This window comes from Accipiter gentilis, chromosome 12 (genome assembly GCF_929443795.1).
Source record: "Accipiter gentilis chromosome 12, bAccGen1.1, whole genome shotgun sequence".
Lineage (NCBI taxonomy): Eukaryota > Metazoa > Chordata > Aves > Accipitriformes > Accipitridae > Astur > Astur gentilis.
In genome coordinates, this window is record NC_064891.1 from 26,384,191 (window position 1) to 26,397,693 (window position 13,503).

The 13,503-nt window shown below is 41.4% G+C and overlaps 1 protein-coding gene across 6 annotated transcripts in view; it reads right to left on the reverse strand.

Annotated features, from left to right (window-relative positions):
* ARHGAP24 (Rho GTPase activating protein 24) overlaps positions 1-13,503 on the reverse strand; it is a 231,447-nt gene that overhangs the window by 191,320 nt on the left and 26,624 nt on the right. For 3 of the 6 annotated variants that reach the window (XM_049815253.1, XM_049815244.1, XM_049815242.1), the window contains exon 2: positions 1,378-1,577. The exons of 1 other annotated variant lie outside the window; for it this stretch is intronic. In XM_049815253.1, the coding sequence (XP_049671210.1) occupies positions 1,378-1,557 (180 nt within the window). In that variant the 5' untranslated portion in view covers positions 1,558-1,577. Of the gene's footprint in view, positions 1-1,377; positions 2,341-9,224; positions 9,401-13,503 lie in introns of those variants that run through there. 2 more of the 6 variants (XM_049815243.1, XM_049815241.1) reach the window with 2 other exon arrangements.

Genomic DNA, 13,503 nt, shown 5'->3' on the forward strand with positions numbered 1-13,503 from the left:
AGTCATCCCAGAGGTCAACGACAGGCAAAGATGATAGTGCTATACAAAGCTTCATGCAATACAGCATTGTGTCACCTCTCAAAAAGCAATGAAGTACACATGCAAACATACTGCCAGATGTCAAGTGCTAGGAAGCAGAGTTGTATTCTAGAAACCCAGGCTCTGGCCCATAAACATTTTTATTTTGATGGCCACTTTTTACACTCTTGATTAACAAAATATATATAGTGAAAGATACATTTGATTTCCCAGAAAGTATTAGCTATTTCATATTCAAAGTAGAGATACCAACATATAATCTGTAAATATGGAGTGTGTTATTTAATTAACCTATATTATCTGGGATAATTTTAAGGGCAAACAGCTACCAAGGCTGTCAAATTGGTACTTAGAAATTAACTCATACAAGAACCTTGTGTAGGAACAATTACCACAAGACTGAATGGTTTTCTTAACACGTGCACCATAATGCAAGCTGTAAAGCTTGACAAAGTGTCATGACCTGTTCCATACATGAAGCTAGATTAGATGGGCTTTACATCTCTGAGAACTCCCTGTGAAACTCCACATAAAGGTACACCATCAAAAATTTAGTAGGCATAAAAAATGAGTGCGGTTGTATTTTAGTATCTGCACAGAGGTAACTCATAGATGTCAGAGCTATTTCTGAAGTCACAAGCATCTACAAAATGATTAATACATTGGATTATCATACTCCTGTAGGTGCTAGCACAAGATCTCTCTTCAACTTATTATCACAGAGCCTCAGGCCTGCCCTGATGTAAGAGGCAGCATTATTTACTCTACTCTTATGGCACTCCAGAGATAGGCAGCCCTAAAGCACGCTGCTGAAAAAGCTAAATAAATAGGAAAATAGATGAGCATTAAGGAGCAGTAAATCACGACAACAGAACCAGGCAGCAGACAGCAGTCTGTTTCACATTACAGATGGCAATGCATTCAGGTTACAGTCTTATGGGATTTCCTATTTGGGAAGATAGAAAGCGGGGATATTCCACATTTTAAACAGCAGAAAAATAAGCAGTACCTTTTCAAATACAGCTTATTCATCTGCCTCAATCAAGTCCATCTGACTGACTTTTGCTACTTGAACTTCATGTACGCTTCACTCCCTTTAAAATGCTGCAATGAGAAAACCTGACCTGGAAGAGGAAGTTTTAGAAACAAGCCTGATGAGGAAACCACACTAACTGCCAAGGCCTGACTCAGTTTTGTGTTCACTGTAATCAAAATCCCAAGTTGTACTGAGTCAGTGACAGAGATGGAGAGGTTTGGTGCTTTAAACACCAGACAGTTCTGCTTGCATTAACTTATTTTCCTCCTGCACCTCCCATCCTATCTCCTCCTTTCACTTACCAAGGGCTTGGTTTCATCTTCATCTTTGAAATAATAAAGCTGGTCACCCTTGAGAACAAACCAGCGTGTGTGCCAGGTCTTGACAAAGCCTCCTTGCTTCCGCAGCCACCCACGCTTAATGGCACTGTGCCGCCCTTGGCTCAGTGGGGGAGTCTCTGCAGAGCCATTGTGTTCTTCCATACTGGGATTGGGCAAATCTCCTGTTGAGAAAACAGGAGGAAAAGATAAAATAATTAGATTATTATCCAGGCAGTAACTCGCTCCTTTCAACACAGCTGGAAAAGAAACATCCCCCCGACTACAAAGGTATGCTAGAAAAGCATTTACCATCTGCCTGCTTATTCTCATATTGGCACCCCATCAGCTGAAAGAATACTACTTGCCTATAAAAGACAATAATAATAATGAACTGAGATGCTAAAAAGCAGGCAAGAGGCAAAAGATGTGTTCAAGTACAGTGAAAGATATTTTAACCAGCACTGAGGAAGACATCAGATGTTTCTTGAGGTGAGTTCTGCTGGATTACAGGCAGTAACAAGGAATAATCTTACATCTTCAAACTAAGGAAAGCAGTATGCTTCTCAGTACCAGACCTCCTCATTTAATACTCTCTGACAGGCTTGAGGCTTTCAGGGAATATTAAAGAAGCCTCTGCTTCTCCAGCTTAATATACCCCACCAGACAAGCAGGCTTTTTTGTATGTTTAGTTTTACTCAAGTCCATTTAATGGAATGGTAACAGTAAATACAAGAATAGCTGCACATCCCCTCATATAAGCAATCCCCTGACCGAAGCGGGTGTGTGTCCAGCCATGCTTATTCCAGACATTTTGCAAATCATGCAGAATTTTGGCACGTCAACTCAATGCACGAGAAGTGTCTCAAAACCAGAGCTGAAGTGTGTAATTAAACTTGACAAACTTCCATGTGGCTTTTCAGCCTTGTTAAAACTATACTTTTTAACCATCTCTGGACAGTCACGAATCTTCCTGATGGATTTTGTACATACAATCAAGCAGTCATGTGCTAAACCTTCAAGGTCAAAAGGTTCTTCCTGATCCCCTACAAAGTCTATAGCTCAACAAACTCAGGATTTTGAGTTGCAAGTTCTGATATTTTCAGTTGAAATACAAATCAAACTGAGACCTACATGTGCCAAATAGTGTATACCTAAACAGAATAAAATGTGACTATAACCACAAACACAGCAGTGTGCAAAATTAATGGTGAAATTTCACTGTCTGCAAGTGCTTGAAGAACAACATGTTTCTTTTCTTTCTAGACTACCACTGTCAGGCAGCCTTTCTTGCCTAGTCAGGAACTTGCACAGCTCTCAGGGCCTGCGAAAGCCAGCTTTGTAGGTAATGTATTTATTGTTTCTAAACATCAAGGTGGGAAAAGAATAAAATATTCTAGACATTGCAGGCAGAAGACATCTCTGACTAAGAACATCTAGACCAAAGCTTCCTGTTCTGACTTCGCCAAAGTAGACTGGCGACTCCAAGTCTGGCTCTCCTGCTCTGGTCCCCTATACAGCAACAGTACTGTTACTGAACATAGTAACAGACAGCAGGATTGCAAAGGTTATGTGCTCAGCTTCTAAGGCAGATTAGAAACAGAGATACACATTCACTTGATAGACGAGACCATCCGTCTGACAATTAATACAAGTACTTTGTCTGGATAGTGTCACATCATTGTAAAATAAACTGCAATATAATCAAGGAAGAAGAAATAAATAGATCAAATAGGTTCCAGTCAGGAGTGGTTTTCAGCCCATTTTTCCTTTGGCTCCTTTCTTCCTGCCGTTCACACTTATCCTCCTTCGGAACAACTTCTCCAGCTGCCATCTCTGCTGTGTGTTTACATCTTTTGCTTTTAATGCCCGCACACAGACTGTTGTCACATCCCTGCTTTAGGCGGGATCCTGGAATCCAATCTCCATGGTTAAAACTCTTAACTGCCCTGTGCCACGGAGGCTAACGGTCCTCAACATGAGCACAGAGGTTTCATTGCGAAGTACAAATTGCAGAATCAAAACTTAACTCACTTGGTATTCTCAGAAAATCTTCCCCCTGCCTCTCTAGGGTTCACCTAGAGTCACCCAGAACACTTGTATTGTTACATTTACTTGAGCAAATTGTCCCTGCAAAACATACAAACACGTCTGGGTCTCGGCAGAGCAGACAAAGATTTTTTTTGTGCCTGGGGTTACACTTACTAAAAAGAATGAGCCAGCTGATAAACCCTCCGACCACACTGACAGAGGGCTTCCATGAGGGCTATGTAGCATCAGAGTATACACTCTGAAAACTGCAGCTCTAGGGCTGCAGAGTATATTAAGATGTTGCAGCGAGTTTCTGAACAGAACCTTGCCTCCTTCCAATCTGCAACTACAAAGGGAGACTCAACTACCACTAGAAAAATCAATAGCTTGCTTTCTCAGTGCCTTGTTCATAAATGTCCGCCACACTTCAAGGTGGTCTGGGCTCTTGTAATATTTGTCATTCACTTTGCATGGTAATAATTAACTATGAATGAAACAAAGCAGTGGCCAAGCAGCCTCTGAAACCCCCACAGCTTTGTCCCTGGACGCCCAAGCTCTCTCACTTGTTACCTTAGCTCTTCAGGATGAGGAAGACAGGTTAAGTGAAATTATTTGCAATAAGCAATGATCAGATAATATCCAAGAACCTTGTATCCATACAAAGCAGGCTTTATTAAACTGATTTGTATCCTACCTCTGCTTATCACCGTGTGTCACCGGTGAAAACGTGTCAGGAATGAGGACAGACTTATCTGTGCTATATGAGATCATTCTCTCCAAAAGGAAACGCACCCAACTCATAATTGACATTTTTTGAATATGAGCACAAATCTCTTGGATGCTGCTGGTTTTTGGCTGGGCCAAAGTAGATGTCAAGAAGCAGCCCTCCAACTCACATCCTTAGAAAGTGAATTAGCAAATATTTTACGGAAAGTATTGTAAACAGCAGCTAAGTTATTGCAACTGAAAAAAGTGAGGAACAAAATCATTACCTATAGGCTACCCCCTGCTCCCTGCTGCACAACCACAGAAAATCACAGCTCTCAGCTTCAGCTAACCTGGTCAGTTTATCTCTACTGCTTGGGCCAGCCTCAAGGCAGGAACAAAGGAAGAGTTTCAATACAGTAATTCTGTGTATCACTGCAGTGTTAAGGACAGCAGGTCCCTATTACACTTGGACGACAAATAAGAATCTAAATATCAAAGTGAAAAGCAATTAAGTACTTGGATGAAAGGCTATTTTTAATTTCATTCCACAAAGTCACATTTCACTGGTGACACCAGTGTACAAACTAAGTGTTTGGGTTTTAGCTAGCCAGGGGGAATGTTAATTGATCTACATCTCTTTGGTAAAATTTATATCTTAAACTATTTCTGCAATACTAAAACAAATGAGGTATAGGGGAGATGACATTCTACTGCTCACAAGTCCTCACAGGCAGATGTAAGATCTTTAAAGCAGATATACTACTGCTTTAGTATATCCTTGGACACTTTCTGTACAAAACAGTTGTATTATTTCATTTATTAGTACTTTAATTCTCTTCAGCAGTTAAAATTTCGGCCACCTAACTTATTTTTGTTAAGAGGAATTGTATTTACTCGTAAGATTAAGTTTATTTGTTGTTTTCCATCTCTCCTTCCCTTTCAGAATCTGCCTACTATGAACCAGACTCGAAATCAGAAATTCCAGCAGCTGGCTCACTTTCACTAGTTGTTTTTACAGCTGTTTCAACACCAAGATCATAAAAATAAATTGCAGAAATATCAGGGTGCTGGCACTGATGCAGAGAACAGCGAGGTGCAAACAGTATGTAAATAACACATGACAAAGTGTGGAATTACATCAACGTACTCCAAGTCCTCTTGCTCTCATAAGACAAGGCAGAAAGCCATGCATTTTCAAGCACTAAATGAGCATATTCCTCAAACCCATCTTCTGAACAGGAAACACAACTTGTACTTGCTGCCAGAGTCAACTCTACTGACTTGGCCAACCTCCAGTTTAGGTAATAACCAGAACTAAAGAAATGCTACATGGTCTATTCATTTGGGGCTTGCTGTGGGCTAACTCTCCTGGGCTTGTCTGGACATTGGGAGTTCAAAGTAAACAAAATTAGAAATGTTCCCTGACACACTGGCTCTGCATCATCATCTCCTGGTCCATGGAACCCATCGCCATCTACCTCTGTTGGCCCCAATCCAAGCTTTTTTTTGCTCCCTTAAGGGCATCTGCCTCTCTCACTAGTCTGTCTAGAAGGCAAATAACTGCACTTACGTTATCCTTGCCAATGTGGAAGGGCTGTGCTGGTGCCACACACAGAAAGCAGGACAGTGTTTCTCCTCAGCTACCACTCACTCAATACTTGAAATACAGAATTGGGCAGCTCCCCCAGATCCCAGCACTTTGCCAGGAACTAGTGAAAGAAGTCATTAGAGCACAGCAAATCTAGTTACAATGAATAGTCACAGGATTGCACCAAGATGATCCATTTGGCAAGAAACCCTGATGGTTTGCAGTATGTTTTTATTCTCACTGAAATTTCTCATGGCCAGGATAGCACATTTCAAGTGTGCAAAAACATCATGAGCATTCACTTCCAGCAACCCTTTTTCATCTTTGCAGTTGCTCACATGCTGTATCAGGTCCTTTGCAGCCCAATGTCAGCCTGGCACAAAAAGGAGAAAGATGAGAAGCCACCAAAGTGCCTGCCCCAGAACTGTACTCCTCCAGCCTGTTGCATGGTCTAATCCCCTTGCTTTCCCAAAAGGGCAAGCAACGCAACACTACATGGAGATGATGTCTCCATGACAGGCACACTAACAGTTATCCAGTAAAAGGCTGCAATTTTTCAGCAAAAATTGACTTGGTCATTGATGAACATATCTGCCAAATATATACACACACACACATATATACACATGCAAAATTCATAAAAATCTTTGTGACACAAAGATTCTATATAAAAATTAGATCACTTCAATACTGCAACACTTGCATGAAGAGATGTAACTCGCATTCCAAGTGTTGTCTAATTTTGGGTTCCTTCCAACTTATATGAGCTATATAGAGCATAAGTGCCTAAGTTTAAGGTGATCAGTATTTTTCAGGTACAGAGTGCTGCCTCTGAGCAGCGAGTTTCCTTTTGATTTTTCTTGATTTAGTCTGGCTGAGTAACAACTTCATAAAAACATTTAGTATGTGAAGGCATTGTCTGCATTTATCTTACTCAGAGTATGTCTCAAGACACCTGAATCTCTGCTACAACACAGACATATGTTTGTGAGCAACTGCTGCAGGAAGCAAAAGATTGGCCTATTTCTCACCATCAGGGTGCTTCAAATAGTTGCTAGTCATCTGTTGTGTCCACAGAATATTGCACATGGAAGGAAAAAACAGTCAAAGAGGTAAAAAATACTTAAAAAGAGAGCTGACTTTCTGCTAGTGCTTAGCAACCATTTTTACAAGACGCACGTTGCAAGAGCATGTCTCAAATTCTGTCACTGCAAGGACAGATTTTAAAGCATTCCCGTCTTGTTCTTTTTCAAAAGCTTCAGCAGTGCACTTGCCAGTAGCTTTCCTCCACAAGCCTTCAGATCAGACGTTATACTTTTATCCAGAAGGTTTTCTGCAACATCTGAGAAACCTTTTGTACTGCTGGCAGTAACACTCCTAATCACAGATACATCTGGCTGTTCTGCATTCCCCACTTTCATTTTTGTCCTATCAGGGACAGCCTGAAGATATTTTGCTTCAAAGAATTTCACTTGCAAGGCCTAAATAATTACTGCTTAGGCAATACAAAATTGTGAGAGGTGTTATCAGCAGTCAGATTGTTGAAGGCCTGATCCACTGCCCAGTGAAGCTAAGGGAAAGACTTCCATTACTTTTCAACGCGTTTTGGGATCAGTTCCAAAACCAAGACCCAATAATTTTGCCAGAAAATTGAAGTCTTGGTCAAATATAATTCCTTAGTACATGATTTGCATTTCCACGCCAGAACCATCCTACAGATATTCCTACACTAGCCAAACTTTTACAAGCCTACTGTTCGCTTACAGGAACTCAAGCACAGCTATAAATAGCCCAAATAAAATGGGACTAGAAAATTTATAAAGAACATAAGATGGTATTCAACTTCTTGTGAATTACAATGGAAATTCGTTAACAAATTCCATCAGGCACCTTTGAAAAGTCAACTTTTGTATGTGCAAATTTATTTTCTGTGGTTGTGACTAGTGTTAGTATACATGTGCACAGTTCAAACCCTGTAGATGAGGTCTGGACACTAGCTCACTTTCCCTCACCATACGCACAGTACCGGCTGCACTTGTGCCAGTATGAATCTGCCCATGGTCTAGGGTCACTGACAGACATCAGACTTACTTAACTTTTAGGAATCATGTAACACACCAGTCTCTCAAAAAACTTCTGCCCTATTATGTTCAGGACAGCACTCAGCCCAAGCTCGCAGATAGAAAGCTGAAGTGTGACAGACACTTTGTAATTGCTCTTGAAAAAGCAATGATCAATAGTAGTGCCTCCATATTTAGCGTGGTCCTTGGTACAAAACACTGGCAGATGGGGGGACCACAGAGTCAGAACCTCTTCCCTCCCCTTTGTCCTTTCTGCAGCCAGCACTGAATGGAGCTCAGAGTTAGTCCTAAACATATCATTTCTCTACTTGTTAGAACTTACTACTTCCCCACACAGCAATAAAATCATTTTGGCTTCCTTTGTAGAGAAAGCTGGGTAACAAAGTATTTCAGAGTGTCCCCCATTATCTGTCAGCTACTGCTATGTAAAGCAAAGCAACTGCAGTTCTGTGACTACAGCATCACGCTGTCAGATCAGTATTTTGGGTAATTGTCGCAGGTTAACTTTTGCTGCCCTTGCCATTAGGTCCTATTCTGTTTAAATCCATGCAGCACCATTCAGGTAAACCCTTTCTTGTCCTTCCACTACTGTGGCGGCAGCAGGAGGCCTAATGAAATTGCACAGCTAAGAGCACTTTGTCCATTACAGACTCTCTTCTGACACCTAGAAATGACATTTTGTTATCTCCATCACTTCCTAATCCCACTGTCTTTTCTGAGTCAAGATGGACTCCACCTGTAGAAGACTTGTATAACTGATAGACATTTACATACAATCTGTCTGGCTTAAGGAGCAACTTACAAGGATAACACTGTCTCTGTTACACTTTTGCGTGTTACTTACGCACATACATCCTCAACTTTTTCCTAACGTGGAAACACACAGTTGCAAGACAAGGTTGCTGCTACCAAGGTGATTCAAAAAGTGAAGGTGTGATTAGAACGGTCCCTGATCTTCCAGGTTTCTGCCCGGGCTTCCACTTCATATGTCTTATTCTTTAAAACTGGCAATGCTAGAGAGAAATTGCATACAGCAGAAAATCAGCTGTAACTATCTGGAGAAACATACAAAACTACAGACAAGATAGAAAAGAGCCTCTGGCAGCTCAAGGGTCAAGTGATGCAAGATGGACAAAGAAATGCATAACAGTTGGCAAGTCTCACAAGCTGAAATACTGACCAGTGAAAAGGTCAGGGAGCAAGTCAACAGCAGCATCTGGAACAGCAAAAAGATATTCCAACTCCCAGATGTCTCTCCGAACCAACGGGTTACACTGCCTCTGAATATCTTACACTGAAAAACTTCAAACCCTGTTTACAGCTTCATACTTCACATGGAGAAAGTGATCCTAAGGACAGTTTAAAAGTAACTCAATTCCCACATGTGAGTGGTGAATACTTCAGCACTTACTGGCTTCACTTACAAAAGAATTGATTGAGAGTTGTGTCCAAGCATGATCTCAACAGATGATCTCTCAAAGTATAAAAATAATCTCTGGCACTACTCTTTGTTCTCAAAGACTGATGGCAAAAGGCATCTGAATATGGATGTCAGCAGCTCTCCGACAGTGAATCACTGAGAATGGAACAAGGCTGCATGCTCTTTTAAGAAATCCAACACAACAGGATTTCCCATGTTGTCCTATTCACAGCAGTCCAGGCCTTCCATATTCCCTGTAAAATTGACCAAGAGAATTAAGATGTTACAAGTTACTTTCACTAAGTACGCTGACAGGCGGGAAAAATACATTCTAGTTTGCCTATGGCAGCAAAAGCCTCCTCCCAAATCTGCTGCAATTCTTCTAAATTGGAGGAGCACACAGGTTCTGCAAAAGGGTTTGTGGTTGCTGGAGAGTGGGAGGAAGAGGAACATTTGCTGCCTGCACCACACTTCAGATTCATCTCTTGCTCAGAGCAAATACAGCCCCAGCAAAGTCCCAACTCTGGCAACAAGAGGCTAGCACAGCAAGTACAGGTTGGCAACATCTTTCCTGATACACAGATGTTCGGAGCAGGAGGAACATTATTTCTGGGTGCCTCCATAGAAGCCACAGTGGAAACAAAGGAAGATTCAAGCCACCTCAACCCACCCCATAATTACCTTTTAAGTCTTAACATTAGTTCACATTTGATAAACAGAAGCCTGTGGACTTATTTTTCACATATTTCCTATTAACATTTCATGCGAAATTACTTCCTTCTGCTTTGTTAAGTACAATGTAATGTGTTTCCTTTTCAGTTCAAAGAAGTTCAAGTAACAGCAGCATTTGGTATTCTGCTGAGAGATCCTCTGAAGTATACATCTCATATTTGGAAATGTGTTCCCCAGAAGTACCACAGCATCACTGAAATGTGCGCCTGGGACCATCCTGCCTCAGTGTCTCAGTAGAACTGACAGAATTACAGCACCTGCCTGCACTGAAATTCTGAACTACCATGTCCATTTCTCACCGCCTCCAGAGGCTCATGGACAGTGCAGCACCTAGGGGCAACTTTAATGGTGTGTGTGTTCATGTTACACATGTACTGTATGCATCCAAAAGAGCATATGGATAGTAAACAGGTAGGCACGTACTGTACACAGGTAGTGAGCACCCACCCAGCTTCAGGGAGTATCTTGGCACTATCCCAACTGAAATAAACATGGACAAGGCAGAACCAAAGGCTCAAACTAGGCACACTCAAGGGTGCACCCGCTTCCATTCCCACTAAACTCAGCACCAGTGCCAAGATTTGTGTCCTCGCTGTGTGCCAACCCCAGCAGGACCTAAACTTAAAATAGACCTACTTTTAAACAGAAATCAGTATAGTTTTAATGCTGTTCAGAAATGTTTTATATAAATGGTAATTGGCTCTGTCACTTAAAAACATTAACCATATTGACATAAATTTCCATGTTAGAATACTGGAGACAATATAGTCAAAAATTTTAAAAGCAGATGTGTGTCTTTCCATGGAAAAAGCCAACTCAAAATAAGCACCATTACTTTGTAGTTGACATTTCCATCTTCTGCCCAGGAAAAGCAGTAATTCGTACTTACAGAATTAACATTTCACTTTTTAAAAAACAAGTTTGCATCAGAAAAATACAGTCCACAATCCTTCCTATACATTTTAGAAAGCAGTAGCGAGTATGTTATGCCATCTAAATTGTTTTAGTAAATGCAAAATTATGCTATACTACACTAATAAAGCCATTGTGGCACTGCCCTTTCCAGTAAAGCTCTAAGCAAATACTGTCCCCAAATTCCTAATACTACCCCTTGACTCTGAAATTAATACATATGGAGGAATGGTACAAATTCATGTGGTCCTTATCCTTTAAAAGGTCAATCTGTGCATGGATGCTAACACCTACTTCTCCAGCTTGTACTGAAGGAACCATTAAAGCCAAAGATGCAACTCTGTACTGTATTGCACTCACAGCATTCAGGCTCTGTTGCTACAACCCACAGTTAAAAGGTGAACACACCTTCTTTAAAAGCATTCTGTGTTCACACATGTCTTTCTGGTCATTACATAAAATGCATTTGAAATCTGCGCAACATAGAGTGTAATTGCATACAGCCATAGTGGGTAGCCTTCCTCCTCCCACTCGTCTGCTATGTGAATTGAGTGAGAAGCAGAACTAAAGTCAAGAGCACTTTAGCAGGTAAGTGGTTATCTTCATGCACCTGAAAACAAGCTAAAACTATGTAAACATCTTTTTCTGGCATTGCTCCAAAAAAAAAAAAAGTGAAAAACTAGTTATTCACCTAGTAAATTATTCAGAAACAGGACACATGTACATGTTACTTACCTACACAAAAGTTAAGGTAAACATTTCTTGTTTTGTTTACTTAAAAAAAGAGCACTAGCTAGTAGCAAAGCAACTTCAGACACTCTCCAGGTTTTAAGTAGGCTACATCAAGGGATACAATTGCATTAACTAGGACTAATACTCAGCAAAACAGCCACAAAAGCAAAAGAGAAACAATCCAAAGATGGCAGGTCCTGAATCTGCAGCCACTTGGAAACTGTGCTAAGCATGTTCATGTTTACATAGTTCAATTTATTCAGCATCTACTTTAAGAGAGGCAAGGTATCCAGAGAATATAAATTCCTCCTGCTATGAGCACCAGAGCTTATTAACAGCATAAAATAATGCTAAGAACAAACCAGCAAGATCTACCTTCTCTTATTAACTCCCTTTACAGTAAGGAGAGTCTGTGTTTTAAGTCACTATCTGCAGAGCAGAATATCAGTGTGCCCAAGGGAAAGGAGGTTATCACCTACATTCAGAGGACCTTACTATTTCACATTACTGTAGTGAAAGCAACAGAGAAGCCTTGCTGCCCTCCCCCCGCCAAAAGAGCCCATCTCTCTATATGGATATCATTGCTCTGCACTGTTGCTTTCTTGATTTTTCTTTCTCTCCCCATTTAAATGGCTATGATTTCACAAGCCTGCAACTACTGCATTGGACAAGTACACCTTGAAATATGAACCCCATGAACAGATTTCTCTAGTTCATGTGTGAAAGAGGAAAAAAACCCTCATTGTTGGGGCTTCTCTTTTTACAAACCTGAATGTGCAGAATTTACTTCAGTGTTACTCATGTTACCACTCATTTTAACTGACCTCATACCCTACAGCACGAAATGACAAGGAGTATACATGGACCTGAATTTGGGTCATCTCTGTAGCACTACCAGAAGGATACAGCGCTATTTTAAACAGTATGTTTCTTCCTCTCTTAACACAGGCCACCTTTTCCTCACACCTATACTTAAAACACTTGGTGCCTAATTCTGAAATGTTTTCAGCACTAGCTCTGGAAACAATGCCAGCTTATCTCCAAAATACACATTTGGTTTTTGTGATGAATTAAGTTACTCATCACACTTCAGTTTCTTTTTTCATCTTTCAAAAATTTGCTGACTGTAACAAATCAACAGGGAAACAAACATGTTAGGATAACTCTTGAACGATATTAGTTTCTCAGGGAGTTGCCAAAAGCCACCAGTCATCATGCTGACACATCAAGATGCTTGGATACCAAGATAAAAAACTGGCTGTATGGCCAGGCCCAAAGAGTGGTGAATGGAGTTAAATCCAGTTGGCAGCTGGTCACAAGTGGTGTTCCCCAGGGCTCAGTATTGGGGCCAGTTCTGTTTAATATCTTTATCAATGATCTGCATGAGGGGATCAAGTGCACCCTCAGCAAGTTTGCAGATGACACCAAGCTGGGCAGGAGTGTTGATCTGCTTGAGGGTAGAAAGGTTCTTCAGAGGGATCTGGACAGGCTGGATGGATGGGCCAAGGCCAGTTGCATGAGATTCAACAAGGCCAAGTGCCAGGTCCTGCACTTGGGTGACAACAACCCCATACAACACTACAGGCTTGGGGAAGAGTGGCTGGAAAGCTGCCTGGCAGAAAAGGACCTGGGAGTGTTGGTTGACAGTCAGCTGAACGTGAGCCAGCAGTGTGCCCAGGTGGCCAAGAAGGCCAACAGCATCCTGGCCTGTATCAGAAATAGTGTGGCCAGCAGGAGCAGGGAAGTGATTGTCCCCCTGTACTCGGCACTGGTGAGGCCGCATCTCGAGTCCCGTGTTCACTTTTGGGCCTCCCACTACAGGAAAGACATTGAGGTGCTGGAGTGTGTCCAGAGAAGGGCAACCAAGCTGGTGAGGGGCCTGGAGCACAAGTCTTGTGAGGAGCGGC